Raw genomic sequence first — 25,296 nt, 5'->3', positions numbered from 1 at the left:
CGCGTGCACCCAGTGAGACGTCGGAGCACACCGGACTGAACTGAACGTGCCGCCTTCTGGCTGGCAGGGCAGAGCATTAGGGTCCCACGTGCAAATTAAATGTAGGCTCCTGGGGGACCTGAACACAAGCAGCACCCTGGTTCGTCTTGTCTGCAAGCTGTCCTCTACAGTGGCTGACTCAACCTTAGGCTGTCAGTCAGGAGAAAGGTGGCCGGTCATTAAAGCCTGGGATACACATTCCACTTGGTCTTATATGAATGGACCCAGTTATGAGACGAAATGAGATTCCCTGTCTCAACTTCTTTGGATAGTCTTCATTTTTAACAATATTGGGATCTTTTTAACTTCCAGATATTTTCATTTCTCCAGCAACTTAACTCCCCTTTGGAAAATGTCCCCAAGTCAAGGTTTAAGGTACTCCTCTGAAATGAAACCTGTGAGTAGACTCTAGAAGAGTCACTGAAGGGGTGCCCAAGCTCATTGTCCCCCTTCTGAACATATGATCAAATATAATACTAAAAGACTAAATGCTCATGGCTCTTTTGTATATATTTAAAACACACAGCAACATAAGAACATCTCGAATCATTTAGAAGAAAGAAGGGTTATCAACCAAAATCTTTGGAAAGTTCATAAAATTTAAATATCTGCAAACTTTGCAACCAAAGAGAAAAAACTCCAACGTTTGGCAATGGAGGGCACTTCACACGTGAACCACATGGTGCTAACATTCTCCTTCCGGTAAACTAGTCACTAAACCCCATTAGAAAGAACACAAGAGCGATCACGGAGACGTCCGGCAACCACCTGGCACGGGGCCAGGACACTGTCAGCAAGTGCTCATCTACCCCGGGCTTCCTTTCCATTGCAGGCTTGACTGTACACTTCTACAATGCAAGGTTGACACAGCCTCCAAGTGTTGCAAAGTAGATTGATGTCCATTCTACAAAAATATTAACTTACAGTACATAACACTGAATAATTTTAATCTGTACATTTTTTTTTCCTCCCACAATAGGTGACACAGGTCAGTTTGTACAAGTTGGAAAAAAACAACAACACATCTGGTTGTTCACATCTGGATTAAGAGTCAAAAGAGGTCAACCAGAAGTAGTGGGGTGGGGACAGTTTGAGAAGGAAGCAATACAGTGTAATAGTAATTGTGGTTAACAGGATTGAGCTCTTAGCAAAGGGATACAAAATAAATCACCTAGATTTCTGACGGCAAAGATCTAGCCAAGAAGGTTCTGCCAAAGCAGTCGACCAACTGATCCCAAGGTGAGGCAGGCTCAGCTGAGGGACTGCAGCACAGCCAACAGCATGGCGCCGGCCAGAGCTCTTCAATGCACCGCCTCAGTGTCACCCGCACACTGGTTCTATTCCTCCAACCAGTTACTCCTCTAGACAGTTTCCTTTTGGTTTCACATGCATCCCATTCCGTTTTCATTAAGGGCATCTCTTCCTTGGTCATTCATGTGCTTTTCGATTTGTTTTTGTGATTTTTGTGTGTATGTGTTTTGTTGGTTAAGCTGTCAATGCCTCCAACACTTGGAAAATGCAATATAGGTCTGGTTTCACTCACAGAAGAGAATCAGAGCTCTATGGACAATGCAAAATGAAGTGAAAGAAGTGTCAGAAACAGTTTATAAAAATGGCACATTTATTGCTACAGAACGGTCATGTACATGACTTCATCGATAACTACAGATGGGACAGGTAATGGCCTGGACCAGGCTGGGCTTGCTTTTGTCTTGAAGAAACTCCAGCACACAACCTGTTTGGACACGTCTACAAATCAGAAATACACCAAAAACATGAAAAAATCGAGGCACTCAGCCACACATTGAAAACAAGGTGTAACTGTTTATCTTTTTTTCGAAGTGTTTTCCCTTTTTTTTTCTTTTTTTAACAATTTTTTTTTTTTAGTTTTTAATGCTGCAGCTATGTGTACAGTCGCAAAAAATTTCCCCGCTGCGACCTACAACTAAAAAAATAAACAAATGAAACAAAACAAAAAAAAACAAACAAAAAAAGCTACCATACAGTTTCATCTCAGTAACACATGGTAAAATAACATCTTTTAAATAGTAAAATAAAGTAACAAACTTTACTCATAATGATTCCAAAAATCTACAAAGAAGAAATATTCAGAATCTGACAATTTTTTTTGTAATATTCATGGTATAAAAGGATTGCTCCTACGAAAAATAAGCCAAATATATTTTTATTTTTAAATTTAGTTTTTTTTTTTCTTACTAGGGTGTACTACAGTCTATTTTATAGCAAAAAGAGCACTAGACAAACAAAGCTTTATAACAAAAAGCCAGGCACTGATACATGGTAAATCTCTGCTTTTTTTTTTTCTTATCTTCACTTAATTGCATCACAAGTAACAAGAATGAAAAAGGCCACAGTTCATATATTTCACCGTTACATATGTCTATAATACTTGAAATGAGGATGGCAAAACCAGCACTGCACGAAGATGAGTCCACGTCAAGTCCCATGAGAAAGAGCATGTCTCTAAAGAAAAACAAACAAAACCAAAGCAAAATAAAAAGAGAGGCCTAGCGGCCTTGGTGCCCCATCGTGTTGGAATTCATCATATTCCATCTTGACTTTTTGTTTGTTTGTTTGTTTTGTTTCCAGTCAGCCAGCAGACTAAATTTTTGTGCTTATTTATGCTGAAAATGTTTCATTCCTGACTCAAGTTCACTTTTGGACACAGATCATATTCTGCCTGTTGGATCCAAGACGAAATCCTCTTAACCCCAAGTCTTGGTTCACCTCCCTCCCCAACCCCGAACCCCTCATCAAAATAAAGATCACAAATAAAATAAAAAAATCAAGAAATAGGAAAAAAGCGAAAAACAGAAAGGAATCGGAAGACTGAATCAGAACCAGTTGCGTCACTGGGTGGACTGACAGTTGTATAAACATTAGTGTTCCTTGCAGCTACACAGAAGACAAATGGTAAACTTGCTAGATGAACAGATCCCTATTCTGCATATTCATAAATTACTTGAATGTGGAGGTGGATCAATGGTTCCAAGTTGCTTTAATGTCCAAGTCTCTTAAACAGATCCCCAGCCTAGGTATCATCACACATAGAGTATGGACCCTTATGGCATTTTTGTGTAGTTCTTTAATTCTGTCTTCTGCTAAACTTCATTAGAAAAATCCAGCACAGGATACCAATATCTTACCTGGGTTTGATAATTTACAAAACAACGAGAAAAAACACACTAAGAAGGCCACATTCCCTTTCATCTTTTTCTTCCTTTCTTTTTTAATGGGGACACAACCCAATTACACGGATAGGTGCAGATGTTTCTCCACCAAGCAAAAAGTACTGAGCAGCGTTTGGTGGCCATTAGAAAGTTTTTCGCTTCTTTCCAAAGGGAATTCGACAATAGAGGTATTACATTACTGGGTAATGAATACATCAAAGCTGGTGAACAATAAATTGCAGCTTTTCCTCTGTTGGAGTGAGAACAAAATATAAAGCACCAATTTAAAAAATAATCAAATAACTACAATTTAGTTTTTTGCTCTGTTTACAGATTTGAAAACCTTTAAATCAGCTCTATTAAGCACCTGTATGATAACGTGTATCAAAAGTGCCATTCTTAACATGTACATCAACACAGGGAGTGTTTCCAGTTCCCTAAAGAGTAAACACCGTATTTTCTTCTGTACACTTATCCTGAATGTGATCAAAGTAGACCTGCTTCCTATATATTGTTCCTAGGGATACCCGCCTTGGTAGACTATACAAAGTGAGTGCAGAATGTACCACTAAAGGAAATCTTTACATACCAGGGAACACAGACACATGTTTTCCATTATTTCAGAGGAGGGGAGCGGACACAACACTGTCTTCCATGCCCTCTTGGAGTCCCTTTGTTCATACATTTCACAGGAAAGCCTCAAAATAACTCTTCATGACGTTTGATTTCTGCTATTCTCCTAAGGTTTTAATCCACCTCCACATTTTAGGAACTTATCAACAAATCAAAGTATTTTAGTTTTATCACTACTGAACATATTTACAGTTTTCAACACACACACACAGCTAATCAAAATGTTTATGGGTTTGTAAAAGATGACCACGTGGTAACTACCTTATTTGTTCTTACATTTTCAGAAATGAACATAAAATTCAGATTCTTGTAGCTCACTATTTCATTTAAATGAGACGTTTTTAAACCACACAGTTAAAAAAAACAAAACAAAAACCAATACAATGTATTAAAACACATAATAACAAGAGTCTACGTGTAAAAATATAACTTTTACATACACAATTTCAAAATAATGATACGTTTGCCGTTTGTTGCATAAAATTTACAAATGTATTTCATTACTATATAACTGGCAAAACAGGAGAACAGATGGAACATTTAGACCATTTTGATGGATTTATGGCATTTACTCAGTGCTGATAGGTGGAAAAAACTACTTGAATAGGGATTTTTTTTTCTTAATACATGCCAAGATTGTGTGGCTGTAAAAACAGAAACGAGTTAGAGACAAAAGGATGCTGACAAATACTTAACTAGGAGCACTATTTGTTTACTGCACTATACACCAAACTCAATCATTATAAAGATTCACGTTGGAAGTTGGTTCAATTGTGCCCAGACGTCAAAGCTAGCTATCTGATGAGTTGCTGTGCCATAGCTTGATCTATGTTTCTATCAAATATGTTAGGTATAAACTTCATTCATACTGGCCAGAGAAATACTGCACTACCCCTCCTCAAGAAAGTGCAACTTAATGCTTTAGGACTTATAAGGCTTGTTATAATGCTGCATGATGATTGAATATTGGCATTTTTCAGATGGAGGAGGCAGTTATATCATCTACATCTTAGTAAACCCATTTTCAAAAAAAAAATCAAGAAAGCAACAAAATCAATCAGCTCTGTCACACTACTTGCAATTTTCTCATTTGATGGTTTTTGAACTTTACTTGTTTTTTTGTTTTTGTTTTTTTCCAAAAATCTGACCATGTATTCAGAAACGCCTCACTGCACACTACTTCGGCTACACATGTAGGTAACACTTTAATCATTTTGTTAAATCACAGCCACTTTGATTATGTTATGTTTCCGATGATATAAACATTGGAAGGCACAGTGGTAACATTGTAGCATTCTAACCTTGTACCTCTGAAAATCCCAGGAGAGGGCCACACGCTCAACATTACAGTTCAGACACACTCCTTTTGCCGTGTCTTAGTAATGCTGCTAGTAATATCTACACATGATGTGACTTTTAAGTCCCGTGTTCCCAAAAGACTGGAGAAACAACTTTCTACTTATTCGTGAATGAAAAGCAACATCAGGGTCGGCGTTTCATCCTGCACTACCCCTCCGGAAGCAGAGTTGGCACTACAGGTTACGATAACAAACTGGGAAGGGACAGAAAGAAGACCAAAAAAAAAAAAAAAAAAAAAAAATCCGTATTTACAGTAAAATCTTTCTTTTAAAAAAGTTAATCAGTACTATTTTTTTACAGGAGAAAAAAGTCTGAAACAAATGAACAAAAGCTTACCATAGTCACTAAATTTTTAATATATATTTATATATATATTTATATATATATTTGTCATAGGTCTATAAGATCCATCTGTTCCTCCTACCCTAAGGAATGGCTAATGTCATCACTTCGCTGTCTCAGGACGTTTGCTGGTTTTGTTACTAGGGCAGCCGAGCTTCCCTCATTCGCTATCCAGGAATTATAAACACTAGCTGACTTGAATACCAACAAAAACGTTCATGTAGTTTTCTTCAGAAGTACACTTTTTCATTATTGCAAGTTTACAATTTTTAAATTAAATATTTTTTTCAGACTTACAAATTAATTATATTTTTTTTCCAAAAGAAGTTTAGGCACAAATGCATTGTTCCACAGTGTGGAAGGATTGCCATTCAGTCTCTGGGCTGATCTCAGCCTGCTCACACCGCTTTGCACATTCTGAATGATATGTTAGAGAGAGTCATCCCTCAAGTTGCACTTTTTTCTTTCTTTTTTTTGTTTGTTTTTCGGTTTTTTGATAATTGGGAATGCTGAAACCTCTTGCGTCTGCGATTCATAACTACTCAGACTTGTCTTATATTACAAAAAAGGGGTCAGGGAGAAGTGTTTATGTGGGTTTAAGATAATACAGCTGTTAAGGAAGTGGTCTCTTGTGTTAATGAAGCAATGTGGCAGCTTGGACCTGAGAAGGAAAAGAAGAGGGGAAATAATTAGTACATTGACAACAGTAGAAGTAAACGTTTTATTCTTAAACTCTTCTATCAAGGGGAAAATCTGTTAATCTGGGGAAATGGACTGATCGGGCCACCACTTTGGTGGGAGTAACTGGGAAGGCTGGTGTAGGGACAGCTCACTTGGGAGCACCAGAGGGAAGGCTGGGTGCAGGGGGCTCACTTGGGAGCACCACAGGGAAGGCTGGGTGCAGGGGGCTCACTTGGGAGCACCACAGGGAAGGCTGGTGTAGGGACAGCTCACTTGGGAGCACCAGAGGGAAGGCTGGGTGCAGGGGGCTCACTTGGGAGCACCAGAGGGAAGGCTGGGTGCAGGGGGCTCACTTGGGAGCACCAGAGGGAAGGCTGGGGGCAGGGGGCTCACTTGGGAGCACCAAAGGGAAGGCTGGGTGCAGGGGGCTCACTCTGGAGCACCACAGGGAAGGCTGGGTGCAGGGGGCTCACTTGGGAGCACCAGAGGGAAGGCTGGGTGCAGGGGGCTCACTTGGGAGCACCACAGGGAAGGCTGGTGCAGGGGAGCTCACTTGCCCTTTCACATCTGTCCCATGTGGTTCGAAGCGTCTCCCATTCCAGGGTGAGGGCCCGCCAAGGACAGCGGGGGCGGCTCCGAGGATACCTTTTCCTCCTCCCTTCTTTTCAGACATGCAGCTTTCGGGTTCAGATTCCTCTCTGTGGAGAAGGAAGCACAAAGCCTTCGGTTACTGCCCAGGCTGCTGGTAGGGAGCAGCGTGTACCCTTCTGGGGACCCTTTCCTCACGTTTACAGATAGAAGGGACAGTTAGAGAGTGCACTAGAGACTCCCTCCCTCAGTCACTGGTAGAGGGTGAGCTGCGTGGTGGAGTCACAGAGCCCTTGATAGTATCAGAAAGCTGGTAAAGCAAATATACGAAGCACCGATGACTGACTGCACGGGGAAGCTTCACACTGCAGTCTTAGTGGTAAGAGGATCCTATAACTTTATTGCAGGAGAAAGGGGAGCTGCCTGTAGATTCAGTCGTGGTCTGCAATGGACAGAACTCTCCTGAGCTGTGCTCCTGTGTCCTCTCCGCTCCTGCTCAAGGCAGGCGAGTCCTTCACGCTCCCTCCAGCCCCATGAGACGTGGCTTCTGCAAGGAGCCCGCTGCCGGCACTGACCTCGGACCTGCTGCTCCAGGCTGAGGATGACGGCCACGGCCTGGTGGAGGATCAGGAGCTTGGTCTGCGGCTTGTCACTCTTGAGGTGGAGCTGCACCATGCGGCCCAGCTCCTTGAAAGCCTCGTTGATGTCGCGGACGCGCAGGCGCTCGCGGGCATTGTTGGCCATCCTCCGCTCCTTCTCACGCTCCGCCTTCTGCTCGGGTGTCAGGTCCTCGTCGTCGTTATTGCTGTGGGACAAAAGGGACGGGACATTTTCTAATGGTGTGGGGAAAAAGGCGGTGACTCAATTACTTTTGCTTTCTTCCAGAGTTTGCGCGGAATGTTTCCATCTCAAGCTCTTGTCCTTAGCAGAGTTTTACGTGCACTGGAGCTAGGATTGCTTTGGATGGCTGTCACAGGCCCTAGATTAACTCAAACTGAACAGGAGAGGTTAAAGTTAGGGCCCAGAGTACGCCCATACTACTGCCGGAGGCTACACCCTGCAAAGCCGGCCACAGTCAACTTCAGCTGAAGCCGCACCACAGGAGGGCAACCCAGAAAGAATAGTTTTAGAAGTTGCTCTTCTGTTTTGTTTTTAACTTTCATACCGTGACATCTGAAAGTTAAGGAAACTAAGTGATTGCAAAAACAGTTTGAGATGTCAAAATTAACGTGGTGCTGCTGTCAGGATGAAGCTCCTACATTGAAGACACCAGAGCAATGGGAGTGAAGACTTTTGTCCAGGTTTCTCCAGGAATTTGCTTTAAAGGTTTGTTCATTCCACTGAAAGTATCTGAGTCTCATTTTCTCTGTGCATTCAATAAAAATGTTAGAAACACATAATCTCCATGGCCTTTAATGACATGGGTGTTTATGATCCAAAAACAAGCGAGGGGAAACCTGAGTTGACCTGAGCTGTGTAAAACAAGCAAAGCAAAACAAACTCCAAAGTCCTACCGGCTAGAGCTTCTGACTCATTGTGAGTCAAAAATGAAGCCAACAAGCTAATCTCTGACTGTGAGAACAGAAATATTGTGTGATTCATACCAAAGGCATGGCTGGACCCTGTAGAGTCTGGAAAGGCAAGATTATGTCTGTTTGTGGGTGTCATGCTGACAAATGAGAAGAAACTTTTGAATGGAGGGCAAATAGGAGGATGAGCCATCTGGAAAGCATAGCATAAAGGTTTCATGGCATCAGGGCTTCAAGTGTTTCATGGGCGATTATGTAAAAAGAGGCGTGGGAGATGTCTTGCTTAAGGAAGACAGAATTGAAAAGAAGAACTTCGAGCAGAATAGTTTGATTTAATATGAACAAGAGTTTTGGTGGCATGAGAGATATCAAAAATAAAGTAAACATTACCAAAAGTAATAGGCTCTCCATGACGAACAGCAACAACAACAAAAAAATCCAAGAAACAAAAAAACAATATGGAGGCGACCAGCTACAAGGATGTTAACCAATAGATTTAAGCATGGCTTTAAATAACCATGAAGGTTAACCTCTATTTTAAAATCCCACGAATTTGAAATGTTCACAGAAAAAGTGTTATCACAGCACTTCAGAGCTGGAGGACATGTGGGAAGTTATCTGGTCAATGTGATGTACACTTAATGAAGTTGGCTTAAACTACATGGCTCTAAATCTTCCACTTTGGAGAATCTCTGGGTAATTTCCAGAGTGTAATAAAGATCAACTATGGTTTACAAGCCCCAATCGAGCAAAAATGGAAGTGATAGCCCTGGGTTGCGAGCACGTGTTGCACATAAAGGTGGCCATTTAAGCCAAGAATGCTTGTAAGGGAGGGTAGAAGGGAGGCACCAGAGAAAGATGTTGTAAGACTTGGGTCATCTCCCCAGAGGTACACCCTCCTGCAGATGAAATGGTGTTCTGTGGATGTGTGCTAGTGAACACACAACCGACCTGAACCAGTCGGAAAAGGTTCTGCCATCTGATCCTCCCACTTCACTGCTGAGCCTTCTCTCCCTCACCCATGACCTCTGCTGTTGCCAAGGAAATCAAGCTGCCTATTACTATAGGATGTAATAAGTGAAAGGAGAACACAGTCAAGTTTCTGCTGGGACTGTCTTGAAGTTAAAAATTTTGGGTAATATTTTTATATATGAAGCACATGCCATACCTTTCACAGGGTGGGCCTGAAAATGGGAATTGTTTTCCAAAGTTACTGGGGCTAATAATTAATTAGAATTGGTTATGCAAATCAAACTGCCTAGATTTGAAAAGCAATGCCTTACCACACATTTTTGGAGGTTTGAGTAAATGTCACAGGGGTGACCTTTTAAAATATGAAGATTCTTAACAGCAAGTTAAAATGTTGTGCTGAAACATCACAAGGTAAATGAATATGCACACTAGTAAGTATGGCCACTGCTTCAGTTACTGAGGACTGACCGGACTAACAGAGAAGGTGGTGCGCATGTGCAAGCCCTTGGGATTTCTCACCGATGTGGCCAAGAGCCAGGGAACCGCAGTGATGATAAAGGGAGAAGCTAGAAGCTTTTAGGGTTTTTGGAACTTGTGATAGGACATGTAATAAAATGTATCATAATAATAATAATAATAAAGACAATATGAAAAGGTGGCATCTTCTTCATCCCTGTAGGACACTAGATATATATAACCTTAAGAACAATAGCCTTTAAAAGGAAGGTGTAGTTTTAGTACATTTAATTAGCAAATCAAAAATATGGGTGCCACGGCATTTAAAAACCACCTGATTATCAGACTAAAGTTCAAGGAGACAGTTAGATCCTGCAGTTGCATTTTCTATAGGAGGGAGTATCTGGGAGAAAAAAAATTAGCAATTTAGGTGTTGTTCTTACATATACATCAACATGTTTACAATAATATGGGAAATCCGTATTTTCTCATTTTTGAGATAAGAAAAACATTAGAGTTGCATATACATCAATTGAGTTTTCAATATCACGAAGATCTCTTTTTAGAAATATTTTAGAAATAACATTTCTGACCAAATTTGTAGAATAGGTATAATCTTAAAAATCAACTCTTTGAGTCAGTTACAAATTGTTTTTACCGCGTATAATTAGCCCTGGGTCCAAATTCATAAATGCAAAGATAGTTCAGGCATCGCTAGAGTACAGGTATCTTAAACGATACTTCAGTACCTCTAGAATAGGCCTTTAATTTTCTTTCCAGCTGTAGATTTACCTGCCAGGAAAAAACTAAATAGTTTCTTCCTGTTCTGTTCACTTCATCAAAGTCCAATAAAGGAATTAAATGAAGCGACAGTATTATATACTGTTACCTAGATCTTGACCTAGTAATTGATTTGATATCCTTCTTGTCGTCATCTAGTTTCTTGTCCTCGGAAGATTTCGTGTCTTGCAGGTTCTCATCGCCCTCGTCGTCGGATTTGATCTCAGAGCTGCCGGAGGAGACGCTCTGGCCCTGCAGGCCTGGGGGCATGCCTGCGGAAACAGAGGGACCCTGTGATGTCTTCACCAAAGACCCCAGGCACAAACTCGCACCCCAGATTTGGAGCTGCCAGCGATGCAATTCAAGCTGCTCAACTGTGACCCTTCTGTCTTTTGTGTGTGTGTATGTACTACCTGGTGAAGTTTCAGAAATGCACCTGCGGAAGCAAGTTCTCTCTGCATTGGCTCTGAGGTTAAATTCTATTTTGCAATCTTTTGGAGTAGATGGTAATTTCACTGTCTACAAAACATCAACTTAATTGCAATGAAAATCATAATCATGAAAATCATACACCTCAATGTTCTGATTAAGAACCCAAGTAAATATCAGCTATTATATTGAGTTTCTTCCATATGCAATGATTTAATAGAAAAATGTCCTTAAAATATAATTCCCAGGGAGTATGCTAAATATGTACAGTCAAGTCTTCAATAGATATCCTAATGATATTCTGAAATTAGGCTTCTCTTATCCTCAAAGAGTAATCAGCATTTAAAAATGGTACATATGGAAAGCAGATAGCTGCGCGCTGAAGAAATTTCAAGCTTTCTCGTTGCTCAACTTTCAAGATCACAACACACATTAAAACTTGACCCTAATGCAAGCCTTTATTTCTAGGGTAGAAGCTTGTATATCGAGTATTGCCCTCTATTTGTAATCTGTGGCTGGGAACCTTGTCACTCGAAATTTGGTCCATGGACCAGGAGCATCCTTACACCTGGGAGCCCGTTCAAAATGCAGAATCCCACACCTGCCGAGTCAAAATCTGAATTTGAACAAGACCTCAAGTCACGCTTATACGCGTTAAAACTTAAGGAACATTAGTCTAGGAAAGAAAAAGAAAAACCAAAGGCTCTTTAAAAGAATGGTCTGCCACATTCTTACTGTTCAAATAAAATGGGGCGGCATCCCCATATATAATTAATACTCAGATGAGTACAATGTTTAACAGGTGAAAAATCTCAGGCATATCCTGTGGTAGAGTTATCATTCTTGTTCTAAACATGAGGGGAATGAGATGTTATTCAAGTGTCTCCTCATCACCTGCTCAGTCAGTTGCACAGAGAGCCTGGGACCCGGGTCTTGCCCCAACAGGACAACTTCCTGGGGTCATGAAAAACCCATCGCAGTATGACTGAAGTAATCATTATGGGGCTAGATGACTCAATACCGAAAATCGTTCAAACAACTCCATTTTTTAAGATGTGCCTATATTTCCTCCAATCTTCAACAACAAAAACAGTTTCCTTCCTTCCTATTCATTTGGAAATATCATTTTCAGGCTACAACTAACCATATTAGAGGAGCTGAATGAGTAAGATGTGGAAATAGCTAAAATAAAATTTCCTCTCATCAGTCTGTTGTCTTGGTCCCTGCTGAAACAGCACCAGGATTTCAGAGGATGTTTGAAGAAAACAGCTACTGAAGAAACACAATTAGCTGTTCTAAATACTTTCCCATTTACTTACCATTTGGGGGCCAAATTTGATTCTTGGTTTTCTGCCAGTGCTTCCTGAGGGACGAATGCCAAGTAAGCGGGGGATCAGCACTAGCTCTGCTGTTGTGTGAGGACAGAAGTGCCCCAGTGGACCTACCTCTGTACGGGTCCTGCGGCGGGTTCAAATCAGGGGAGGTGGCCGACTGGACAGGAAGCTGTGGGACTGGAACCTGGTTTGGCACAAGAGAATGGCTGCCTCTCAGGGCCACTCCGTCTTCACGATGGGCCCCGACCTGCAAGGCGAGAGGAACCATAGAGTTTAGCGGGAACCAGAGGTGAGACAGCTGTTTATGGGGGTAGCCAGGACCTAATGAAGGAAGACTGGCCTTTGCAAAACAAAACTCCCAAATGCATTTCACTAGAGGGCGCTGAAGGACCACGCATACACCTAGAGTGCCCTGCACAGCCACTTAACACTCAGCAAGATGCCGTGCTGTACATCCAGTGACAAATATGGCAGAGGAGCTCAGGCAGGTAAAACGTCAAATTGTCTCCCAGGGTGCTGCAGTGGAGCGCACTGATTCGTACCCATCTGTCTTCTATCATGTCCGCCAACAGATCTGACAATTATCTTAATGCCCATATGCTTAATTGTGGGCTTCTCAATTCCCCCATTGCTATCGGAAATCCTACAGGAATTTCAATTTGGCATTCGACTTTCATTTCAGGGGATAAGATTCTCAGGCCTGCCATTTTTTTTCCATAATGCCAGCTAAGCCTGTGACAGCGGAAGCGGCAGCAGTATGGGACGCAGCCCCTGCTCGGTACAAATATAATAAAATGTCACCTGGCTTTCCAAAACTGGCAGCCCATTCCAAATTAATGTTTACTGTATTTCATCAGCTGCCGAGTTCCAAATCCAAAGGGGGACGGTTGCTGCCAATGCCACCACACCGGAAAATGTCCCAATAAAGCTTTTATTAAACACACCAGTAATGCCATCATTGCCATGCAAAGAGTTTGGACATTGTTCCATTTTTTTTTTCTTCACTATTCTGATCCCAGGAAGACACCATATTGTAAACAGTCTTTATGCTTCCAAGAATAAAGTCATAGAGTACAGCACGATGCTTCGGTCTGAAAAACCCGCTGCTGAGCTTTTTATTAACTAGTACTACCTACTCCGGGCCCAGAGATGTTGAACCCATGGCATGAAGGCAGCAATTGCTGACTTTAGAGGGTACACCGCCTTAAAGCAGAACATCAAGCTTTTGCAAACTAAGAGGAACCTGAGTAGCTGCATTTTCGTTTGCATTTCCAACTAGTTATTTTCTTAGCTTGTTGTTAGGTGAACATTTATACAAGACAATGAGTCTAACACTGAATATATTTATCTACAAATTTAGACTGCTATAAATCAAAAACTTGAATTTTTTCTCATTCAAAATATAAAGCCACAAAGGAGAATCACCACTCTTTTGCTACCAAATATTTAAAGAGTATTTCTAAGGAATGCAACAACAAGAATCTGAGCTGACAACAGTCGCATTCCCAGAACTGAGCAGAGGCAAGTTAGCTAAGGCAGCCCACTATCCAGTTCTCACCGTTACAGGCAATTCAAAGAAGATAATTCAGGAGCGGGGGAAAGGATCAATTGCTCAGATTCAAAATATAGCAAGAATAGTATAGGATTTAAAGACTCGTGAAGTATAAATGAACGTTGTAGCTAAGAGATCTGAGCAAGCCTGTGCTGTCTGCCACCTACGTGCCTGAGTCCCTTTCTGGATCATTCTAAATGGTGGTTATTTAGGTCTTCTGAGTGTGCAGCAAATGCACTGAGACCCTGATGGTCTCCCAAAGCAGTCCATTCCATTTTCACCCAAAGTCGGTCTCCTTGCACATTCCACCACTGGTTCTAGTTTCAGCCCCTGGGTTCATGGAGTAAGTGTAAGCCCTTCTCACATACGTAATGCCGTTGCCACGCCACTCCTGTCTTTCATGTGTAACTGAAGCCTGCTCCCTTACAGGCAGACCATGCCCACAGCTCCGCCAGCCATTTCTCACTCACTGTTGGGACATGTTTTTATTTTTCCTCCCAAACAAAGACTGATACTATTTTCCATTCAGGCTTTGGTTTGCCATGTTTAAATCTGTGCATTCCCCAGATTTATTCCTTCGATGATTACCCTTTCCATCCAAAATGTCAACTTGTAAGCATGAATTTCAAAGGCCTTGATCAAATGGTCACTCTTTAGTCTGTCAATGTTACCCTAAACAATTACCTTAGCGCTGACTCATATTTTTTGGTATTCCCAGTGGATTTCAGTTCTTGGACTTCCACAAAGGAGGATTCTAAGTTGGAATCACTGAGGTAACCATGGATTGGAGCATAGCAGAGGTGTTTTAGAATTATTATGTTACAACTTTCAAGCCCTCTTTGTAGGCATTTATGATATAATTTAAGGTTAATATTTTGCTTTTCACTTAAAATATATTCAGATATTAATTCTGCAATTTCTTCTTTCCCCCTCTTGGTCACACTGAGATTAGTTTTTACAAGAGGAAAAAAGAATTCATAACCAATTACCTTTTATTTTCTTTGCCTCAACTATTATGGAAGACAGTGTAACTGAGTGAAAATAATACAATGATGAGAGTCGACAATATCTAAATTCTAAGTGTAACTGGTTTCTTTAATAGTTGTATAACGATGAATAAGTTACTCAAAGCCCAAAATGGAGAAAATAATACTAGAAGTTTTAGAGAATAATTCCCATGTCTAATGCAAGAAGAAGAGATATGTCAAACAGCTGGTACCCAGTGATAATAGAGAGTGTTCTGTGTTCTGAAAATATGTGCGTAATACATTACCATAAGGGTCTCAGTAGTTCCAGAACCCTCAGAACTCAAGCTGCCTGTACTTCCAATCATCTTTGCCTCTATTTTGTTCATATCCATTTAATTTTAAATCTCTCTCCTGCAGGATGACAGTAAAATCTTACATGATATTATTATAAATATGTTTGAGAATATAGTTGTTCCAACTATGTTTTTGTTTAGATTTTAGCCATATATGCTACCTAATTTTATATATTTTCCATAGATCATTTTAGATCATCTCAAGAAATACATCAATTATTTTCCATAAAGAAAGTTGGGGACAAAGTTATCCTTACTGTTTTAAGACCTTCTTTGTAAACGGATGTATTCCAGGTCAAACAAAGGATGGATGATAGGTTCTGATCCATGTGTAACGACCCTGAGTCTCTAGGACCAAGTCCAATGCCCCTGGCTATCAGATAATATTTTAATCTGAAGAATTAGCTTTGCATGTTTCCTTGACCACAACAGCATCCTATTCAGTTCTCTTTCAGAAACATTACTTCTTGTCACATAAAAGACAAGGAAAGAAAGACAGTAGGTGGCCAGCACAAATCCACCACTAGGGTAGCTCAGAAACAGACGGAGGAACCAATACTGCTATCTGTACAGGCCACGGCCAGGATCTGTCAACTTTCCTTATAACGTGATCATGTAACTAGAAAAAGCAGATTCTTTTAAACTTACAAATAGGTTCTTAGGATGGCGCCTTTAAAAAAGTAAAGAAAATTCATGCTTGATTAAAGCCCCATTTTGATAATAACCTTTTAACATAGATAAGCAATAGTTTAAAGTTAAAAGCCAGCCTAGGAAAACAGTTCACTTAATTAATATTGATTGCAAATGCTTTTGCAGTCTGTAGGAACAGCCTTCTTACTGTCACATACTATATGGTTTTAGATATATTTATGCTAAAAGTAAAAGATAGAACTAAAATCTAAAAATATATTCAATAACTGTTCATTGATTCAGTGCACATTAAATCACAAATGTTTACGAATCTAGCCCATGCTTGTAATTCTGCGAGGGACAGGGGACACATGGTGAAGAGCCTGGATATGGCCCTGTCCTTGTGAGCTTACAGTGACCTTAGTGAGACTTTGTGCCCCGAGATCAATTTAGTGAGATAGCTCTAATAGTAAGAACCAGAGCCTCACTCAAGCTTGGCCAAGATATAGCTGTCAGAAGGGAGGAGGGCTGGGGGGCTGGGTGAAAAAGGTGAAGGGGTTAGGAAAAAAACAAACAAACAAAAACCTCATAAAGATAACAGCATGGTGATGACCAGAGGGAAGGGGGTTAGAAGACAGTATAGGGGGATAAATAGAGGCAGAAGGAGACGTGGCTTTGGGTGGTGAACACACAATATACAGATGATGTATTATAGACTTGAACACTGAAACCTATATAATTTTATTAACCAGTAAATTAAATTTAAAAAAGCTTTATCATGAAGGTTTCTGTAATTTAGGTTTTGGACCCAGAAGATTCTCAGGACCTAAGGCCACTCCCTATGTCTCATGAGCGGTTCCAGCCTATCTCCTCCTCAGCTGGAACCTGTCTCTCTCTGACTCTGCCCCTCATGACTCCGACTCTTCTTTCACACTATCTTGTGGTACATTCCTTCAGGATCCATGCCTTCTGCTAACTCCCTCTCTGTCTTAGTATTTCTGAGTTCAGAATGTCAAGATCATCTGATGGCCCAGCTCATTTTGAAGCAGATGTGGGCCATCCTTTGAATGGGCCACCCTAGGATCGGTGTCCTCATTCGTGGTCCCATGAGCTACAAAAGAGGAAGAGGAGGCCAGATCATGTGATCTCAACATCTCTGCCTTTTCTTCAGGCCCTGCAGACCATGGCTGTTATGTGCAAATATCTAAGTTACATTTCATCTTCTCAAGTCATATTCAAATTACAACACAGCTATTTAAATTCTGTGTTAATTTATCATTGGGCAGAATTAAATAACTTTAGAAGTGCATTACTTCTTTTGAGTCTGTAAGCACCATAAATATTAAATAACCTTGCTTTCTGAGGAAAATATTGATATAGTAGAAGCACTTTTAAATCATAGTATTTGGAGTTTAAGACCTTGGAGACACTTGGGAACCAGTTAGGCCAAATTCCTCATTTGACAGATAAGAAAGCTAAGGCTGGAAGTGGCTAAGTGACTGAGTGAATGTCCAGTTAGAGGGCTGAAACAAATTTTAAACTCAGAAAACTTATAACATTGAACAATTTTATTTGGTATACATACAGGGTAGGGGGGGCAAAAGTAAGTGAACAGTTGTTCTTATGGAAAATAATACAATAACTTTTAAGTAATACAAGAATAAAGTCTGTGTTTTGCATACTCACAATAGTAAACCTACGTTTGCCCCACCCTGCTTACAGATTTAAGGGACAAAAAGGGTCTACTTACTGGAGCTTTTGTTTTAGAACTGTGTATATGTGTGTGTGTGTGTGTGTGTGTGTGTGTACGTGTGCGTGTGTGTGTGTGTGTGTGTACATGTGCGTGTGCGTGTGCGTGTGTGTGTGTGTGTGTGTGTGTAGATACAGATATGGATATGAAAATCATTTTAGTTTTATCATAGAGGAAAAAACATCATGGTTCACCAACTCAGGCCAAGGCCAATGCCAAGATGTCTAACTAAATTACAAAATTTAATATCTGCCACAACTCCTCCAACATAAGCTGATTTAAAAGATATGCAGCTTCAAATTGGGTGGCTGCTGGCAAGGCTGTTTTATGTGGGATGCACAGCACCCTGGTAAACACCCTCATCCCCATCCTCAGCTAACAACAAACACCACAAACAAAAAGGCATTCAGTGTGTCTGCTCTCTTTGTTTCCAGGGAGTATTGTGAAAGTAATTATTCTGTTGTATTTAAAAGGCCTATTTCATGGATGGGAAAATGTATTAAATTTCATTTGGCAGTTATTCAATCCTTGTTAATGTTATCTCCAGAGATAACTGCTTCAAAACAGGCTTTCAGACCTCAGTTCCTTCTCTTCTACCATAATCCTCCTAAAAGAGTGCAGGATGGGCAATGTAGGAAACCTGTCATCAGTTTCTAGACTAAATGATGACACAAACCAGATACGCTATTAGAAACATTTCGGTAATATCAAAATGGAAGTTTGTTATTAATGGCATCTGGTTCAACATTTTTCTTTTGACATAGGTGATTTTTAAAAAGAACTGGGCAAAGAAAAAGGTCCTGAGAGTTTTTACTTGTGTCTCTTCTCTTTCTCTTCTTGTTTTGCCATATTCACACACACACACAAAAAAAGTTGATGGGCTTTTACTGTAATTAGACACCCATTGACACAGAAAACAATTTTGGTGTCTGTAACTGTAATCTCCCCGTGAAATATCAATTATACATGACAGTGGTAGAGTACTAGATTTCAGTTTCAATTATCTTGCCATATCTCTGTCATATTAGAGGAGAGCAAACTTATTTTTCCAAATATGCAAAATACCTTTTAATCCAAAAATCGAATCTCTTAAAGAGATGGGAAGTGGTCATGCAAACTTTTTTACTAGCTCCCCGGTGGGAACCTGGGAGTTCACAAAATGGCAGCAGGAGATGTTACCATGAGGAACAGTACTAGAGGCACCCAGAACCTATAGAAAACAAGACTCTAATAACCAACTCTTTTGTGTAAGAAAGTTCTAACATCCAGGATACCTTTCAACCACAAGTAAATGATCAGAATATATATTTTTAATTCATGGGATTAAACATTTGAAGGACTTTTCACTAAAGTCAGGTATGGATTCAATTCTTTTGTTTGGATTTTAATTCTTAGGTAATGTTTACTGGGAGACTTCCTAAATGTCTTAAGAACACATGCCTGTTCCCCCCTTCTGCCCCCGGAAATCTCATCTCATAGCTTCACTTCAAACTTTGCCTGAAATTTAAGGTAATTCCTTCTTGGGCAATTCTTGGAGATTTTTTTCATGCTTATCTTCTCCAAATGATAAGATAATTTTCAAGAGAATGTAAACATGATCTTAATGACCTTAATCTTGGCAGTGCTGACTGGTCATGTGATCAACTAGGCTGAAACTCCCATGATGTCCACCGAAATGGTTAAAATGAATGATTCTGTGATCTAGTTCGAGAGATGCAAATTATCTGATTTCAGTTCATCTTTTTCTTCTTAACTCATAAGTTCCATCTATTAAAACTGTTTCATTTCTCTCCTCTGTATCTCCATCCTTCGCCCCCAATTTTCTACATCATTTTCATAGAGGGGAAACCGTAAGTGGATGCAGCCCACCAAACAGGTAGTTCGAGGGGTGGTTAACAGAGTCCCTCCCCTGACCCATGTACAGGTTAGTAAGTAGGGAACCAAAGTTACCACATGCTCAGTGAGGAAGCAATCTAGCACAGAGATTATGGTGAAAGTTTGCAATTACTTGTGAGCAGGAAAGACGACTGAATACGTGAGGTGCACTTTCAGACCCTGCAGTGCAGGCACACCTGTGTGCGTGCACAATCACGTCTGCCTTCCACACAACTCCTGCAGCTAGTCCATGAGGTCCAACACCGGGATTTCTCCTTACCTAACTGCCCTTTATTTTTAAAATGCTCTTGTTCTTATCAAGTAACACATGCCTACTGCAAAATACTTGGAAAGGAAGTGGCAGGGTAAAGAAGCTTACCTAAACAAATGAAATGTTTCTTCTCAGTCACTTTCCAAATACTAACCCACTAAATGCCCATCACTTGGTACCTTGCATATCAAGGTTGTGGCATGGATTTTCCTTATTCTGTGGATCAAATCTAAGATCTACACCTATAATTCTTTTTAAAAAATATGTTTTTATTGATTTTAGAGAGAGGAAGGGAGAAGGGCATCCTTTAATATGGCAGGGCTTACACTTAGATGATTCTGTTTTGCTGCCATTCATAAAGCCTGCACTTGTCTTGAGCCGAGAGTGTCCCCAGGGCAAGGACGGGGTGTAGAGGTCACTGTTATAGGATTGTAGTCTCACAACGTGCACTTAGATGCTTCCTAATAATAGATGATGACATGAATGGCATGTGTCTGTGAGACTCTTTGTGAAACCTAACACCTTTCGATATTGTTGAATATACATTTAGTATGTTTCTATCCAATAATAAACATTTAATTCAACAAATGCCTTTTGAATATCTACTTTATGCCTGGGTCTATTTAGGCATTTTTAGAAAAAAATATGTAGACATAACTATTACTTTCAATGCTCTTATCTTAATGGTGGATTAATATAATTACTATCGGAGGCAAAGTAAGATGAATGTCTTAAGGGATGCAGGTCGTGCAGGACTTGAAAGGACGGGTGAAACCCTATCAGAAGAGACAACAGAGGCTGCTTCAAAAGGAAGGTGGCATCTTAGACAGGTTTCAAATGATGGTAGAATTTTGATGTAGATCATTTAAATATATTTTTTAAAAACTGACATTTAACTTTAATTAAGTGGTATCTCCACTTTAAATGAAAGTTTCAGTTTTAAATTGAAAAGTGGCCTTATTTAGATGTTATATGTAAGGAGTTAAGGATTGCATATTAATGTTTTCATGTTGTCAGACTACACATTTCAGACAAAAAGCAGGTTTTTGTAAATCCCTTTATAAACCTCAATGGCTTTGCTACAAAGTGAACAACATAGGGCATTCGGACACAAATGGTACCTCACTGGATGTGTGTATTATTGGCCCAAATGATTCACTCTTATTTAACTGCAATGAAGTCTTTCATCTCCCAATAATAGTTTCCATATGACCAGTGGCTCTGCTATAAAGAAGATCAAAAGCGAAAGAAAGGATTTAATAAAAGAAAATGACATTAAGAGTAGCATTAAATCAGAGGAAAATACCAATATCCAACTCTTTTTTTTTTTTTGGAATAAAGCTCCACAGAGTGCTAAGCAGCTTCCCCAATATGTCATGAGAAGGCATTTTACAAGCAGTAGGCATGTGCAAAACCCATCTGTGTATGCCGCGGATGGTAGAGATTAAGTTAGGGGGAAGTGAGGTATGGGGGGGTGCAAAGAACGCCCCATTTAGAAGCAGGCTGGAGAACAGGTAACACACCAAACAGCTAGCTTCCCAGTTAGAGTATAAGGAGATGTCTCAATGGCCGATGTCCATCCATGCCTGTCCTTCCCTGTTCTAGTTAAAGGAGACAGACTTTTTGATAATTCCGAATTTCTCAGAGAATCATAACATTGCTCAACTTGAGTACATGAGTTCTGAGAAAGGAAGTTTTTTTTGGCAACGCACAGTGACTTGGTATGAAGAGCCAACTTCCCAAACAAATTTTCTTCTGGTTCTTAAAAAAAAATTACAATGTTAATCTCTATTCCCGACTGGATAAACAGCTGCTAATAACCTCCAAGTCCCAGGGGAGGAGGCCGCTTCCTTTCATCTTCAGACGGGTGGACATCTGACGTGCCCTGCACGTTAGTGATTCCACATGTTTCTTACTTGGCCTCTTTCAAAACTGCTCCGGTGCTGGCCTCACCAACTCAGGTTTCTTCTCTCCCTTTCGCTTAGCTGGCATCCATAAACTTGAAAAACACGCTGGGTTATGGGAGCACTTATTTGAAATTGTAGTTCTGTCAGTGTTGGTGTATTTAAAAAGGAAATTCAAAATCTTATAATATCTAAAGGAAGCTAAGGCCGAGACTTTTGCATGAAACCCTGGGAGGGAAATGACCATTTTGGTTTCTTTCATACTGAGCTAATTATTTACTCAAGAGCTGGCTGTGTTCAAAGATACTCCACTTCTAATAGCCTGGCTAATGCGATTACTTTCTTCTATCTGTTTGTGCCCGACATGGAGGAGCCAACTCCAGCACTGTTCCTCCACATGGAAGTGCCCAGCAGAAGGTGACAGGGCCGGCCGGTCCCCAGGGCCTTGCTCACTTGTTCCTGAGCACCTGCTGCACTGGTGACCTCAGTTCTACACCTCAAGCTTCAGACATTTCGCAAAACAGCCTTTTAAACAAAAACCAGCTGTTTCCCATCTAGACTACGGGGGTGGGGGGGAGTGGGGGGAGAAGTTTGGGCAGCATACAGAAACACTACCCAGAGACTGCCCTTCTCCAATAACTTTCACACACTTTCAGCTCCAAAAGAGACCGTCCGAGAGCAGAAGCCGGGGAGAAGGCAAATGAGACATTAAAACGTGGCAGCTCAATACATTGGTTTTTGACAGGATGTCCAATTACCCGCTTGAAAATGAACATGGCTATTGTATCAGGACAATACTTCCCCAAAGATGTCATTTAACTAATATTGGACAGATCCTGTGATTAAACTCAACGTTGGAGCTTAAGACAACTTATGGATATAAAGGAAGCTATAATTATGCACCACTGTAAATGTCAATTAGGTAGAGCCCTCACCTTTCAGAAATGTGGTTAAAGCTTTTTTTTTAGGTTTTCATTCCTAAAACTGCTTTGCCTAAAACTTCTTCTTATTTTGAAACCATTTTACACTTCTGTTTTCTAAGCAATTAAGATACTTTTGACTTAAAAAATTTGCAGCCACAATAAAAGCTAAAATAACACAACGACCACAGGTTTTAAAAAAATATAAAATGGCCACGGCCTAGTTCAGGCTTTCAAACAGTGCCAAGCTGCTCCAGTACTTTCTGTTTTGGTATGAATGACATAACTGAATTACTTCATGAGCTGCTACTTTAATTCCTCAGGGTGGAAAATTCCATGAGTTAATTTAATTTGGATGTAAAAAATATACATGAAAACTTGCTCTTCCTGTGGACTCTCATGTGAAATATCCGCGCCAATTGTTGGAGCTGCTGCGCTCCAAGGAGGGGCTCTGCACCCACTGCAGCCCTGGCTGGGTGCTGCAGGGCTGCTACCAGAGGCCAACTTTCTTACCTCCATCTGGCCACATAAGATCCTATATTTTCTGCATTTTAAAGAAATCATGTTTATCTATGGTTCTGTGGTGCCCTTTCTAGCCTGTAACAGTCAAAATCCTACAGACCCCAATGTTCACCCGCTTCTGAGTTGCTCCTTAGGTCACTTAGGAATTCAAGTTTGCATTTTGGGTATGCACACACTTGCGTGATCACCCTCCCACAGTCAAGGGCCCGCAGGGTCAGAGACGGGTATGTATCCCCAAAGGATCTGAGGCGTCGAAGGAGTGAATGAGCACCTGTGTATTTTCTAATATATACACTCACTATATATTCCCCCACTCCGCATCTTTCTTGAGGAGACAGGGTTTAAATGCAAGGGTTGGCCTGATCTAAATGATGGTTTAGCACTGTGTCCTTGTTCCCAATAAAAGTTCAAAGAAAACGTTATGATGACTGAGCTATTAAAAGGGTCTACTTGCTTTTCCCTCTATTATTTAAGAAGAAAGCAAAGTACAAATATGATGAGATCATACAGTCTGTTTTAAATATGTTTTCATATTTTAAAAGTGGGGAAGACAACAAGTTTTTGTTTTTATCCAAAGTGCTAAATACATACTTTCGGGGGAAAGTAAGAAAATGAGGCTTGGCTTGTCCTAGAAGGTGGAGAAAGACTGTTCTTTGGGTATGATGGTCCAATGGAAACCGACTCTTGTTTGTAGGTCACAGGGCCTGAATTTTAGTAAAACAGGTGTGTGTGTGTGTGTGTGTGTGTGTGTGGCTGGGGGGGGGGGGGAGTATTCCTAATCTGGACCTACTGCTGGGAGATCTGGACATGCGTCATGTTCCAGCCACTTGTTTTAGGGGTTGCTAATGGAGTGTGAATAGTCACAGTGCTAGTAAGTTCTGAGGATCTAATGTACAGTGTGCCAAGCTGCTCCAGTATTTTCTGTTTTGGTATGAATGACATAACTGAATTACTTCATGATAACACACAAAAAAGGAATTACTGAGGAGATGGAGGCATTAACTGCCCTTATCGTGGTAACATTTTGCAATATGTAGGTGTATCAAAGCAACACATTGTACACCTTAAACTTACATATGTTAGATGTCAACAATATCTCAATAAAGGTGGGAAATTAAAAATAAAGTGAATTTCTTTAAGCCCTTTTTTCTCAGTTCTGTTTTTTTTACATTAAAAAATTAAAGTACCACATAGATATAATTAAAAACTTTCCATTGAAAGTGTTAATCTGCTCTCAGAAATATTTGGTAGTTGTGGAGATTAGGAGAGATGGTAGAACAAGTGCTAGGCAAATATCTTAATTAAAGAAAAAGAAACAACACAGTACCTATAGAAAGATGACACTAAATGACTAAGGTCATGGGTGAAAGTGTGTAATAAGCTATTTAAAAAAGAGTTCGAAGTGCTCTGAGATGGAGGCAATGACTTCTCAAACTCATTTTGGTTCTACCAAGAACAAGTCTTTCTGAACAAATCTCATTTCCTCATTCATGGGAATGCTGAATGCCTGGTGTCTTGTGATAACGCTATGAACAACATGAGGAAAGGTGGACTGCATGGGAGAAAAGTTAGGGGGGAAATACTAAACCGAAAGAGCAGGGGGAGATGTGAGTGCAGAGAAAGTGTCTGTAGTGTTGAACCTCGGGCTTTCAGCTCTATGTCCTTCCCGGTCAACATTTTTTTTTTTATAATATGTTTTATTGATTTCTTACAGAGAGGAAGGGAGATGGATAGAGAGTTAGAAACATCGATGAGAGAGAAACTTTGATCAGCTGCCTCCTGCACACTCCCTACTGGGTATGTGCCCGCAACCAAGGTACATGCCCTTGACCGCAATCGAACCTGGGACCCTTGAGTCCGCCGGTCGACGCTCTATCCACTGAGCCAAACCGGTTAGGGTCGGTCAACATTTTTATTCATGGCTTTGAGGTGGGCATCAATGACACCCATCACATTTAAATTTGCCAACTACAGAGCTGGCGTGAGGACCTAAAGGAGACCCGAGGCTGGAAACAGACTGAAGGCTGAAGGATGAAATACAAAGGTGTTCTGTGAAGTTTGTCTGGCACAACAAAAAGTGCACGAGGACAGTTGAGAGATGTGTGACTTAAGGATTTCAGCTGATTACAAGTTCAATATTTATGAGCAGGATGATGAAATCATCAAAAATAGCTAATAGGATCTAGTTAGGCGGCCTTTAATAAAGATATAATATACT

The 25,296-nt window shown here is 40.5% G+C and overlaps 1 protein-coding gene across 39 annotated transcripts in view; it reads right to left on the bottom strand.

Annotated features, from left to right (window-relative positions):
- Nucleotides 1-540: 540 nt before the first annotated feature.
- Nucleotides 541-25,296, bottom strand: part of TCF4 (transcription factor 4) — a 344,143-nt gene continuing 319,387 nt past the window's right edge. For 21 of the 39 annotated variants that reach the window (XM_036323265.1, XM_036323271.1, XM_036323266.1 and 18 more), the window contains 5 exons: nucleotides 12,319-12,580; nucleotides 10,680-10,842; nucleotides 7,409-7,638; nucleotides 6,803-6,943; nucleotides 1,643-6,225 (listed from right to left, as the gene is read on the bottom strand). In XM_036323265.1, coding sequence (XP_036179158.1) covers nucleotides 6,807-6,943; nucleotides 7,409-7,638; nucleotides 10,680-10,842; nucleotides 12,319-12,580 — 792 coding nt within the window. In that variant the 3' untranslated portion in view covers nucleotides 1,643-6,225; nucleotides 6,803-6,806. Of the gene's footprint in view, nucleotides 1,600-1,642; nucleotides 6,226-6,802; nucleotides 6,944-7,408; nucleotides 7,639-10,679; nucleotides 10,843-12,318; nucleotides 12,581-25,296 lie in introns of those variants that run through there. The other 18 variants (XM_036323299.1, XM_036323276.1, XM_036323275.1 and 15 more) reach the window with 7 other exon arrangements.

This window comes from Myotis myotis, unplaced genomic scaffold (assembly GCF_014108235.1).
Source record: "Myotis myotis isolate mMyoMyo1 unplaced genomic scaffold, mMyoMyo1.p scaffold_m19_p_9, whole genome shotgun sequence".
In the NCBI taxonomy this organism is placed as follows: domain Eukaryota; kingdom Metazoa; phylum Chordata; class Mammalia; order Chiroptera; family Vespertilionidae; genus Myotis; species Myotis myotis.
The sequence above is the reverse complement of the archived record's forward strand: the minus strand, read 5'-3'. Positions and strand labels throughout refer to the sequence as shown.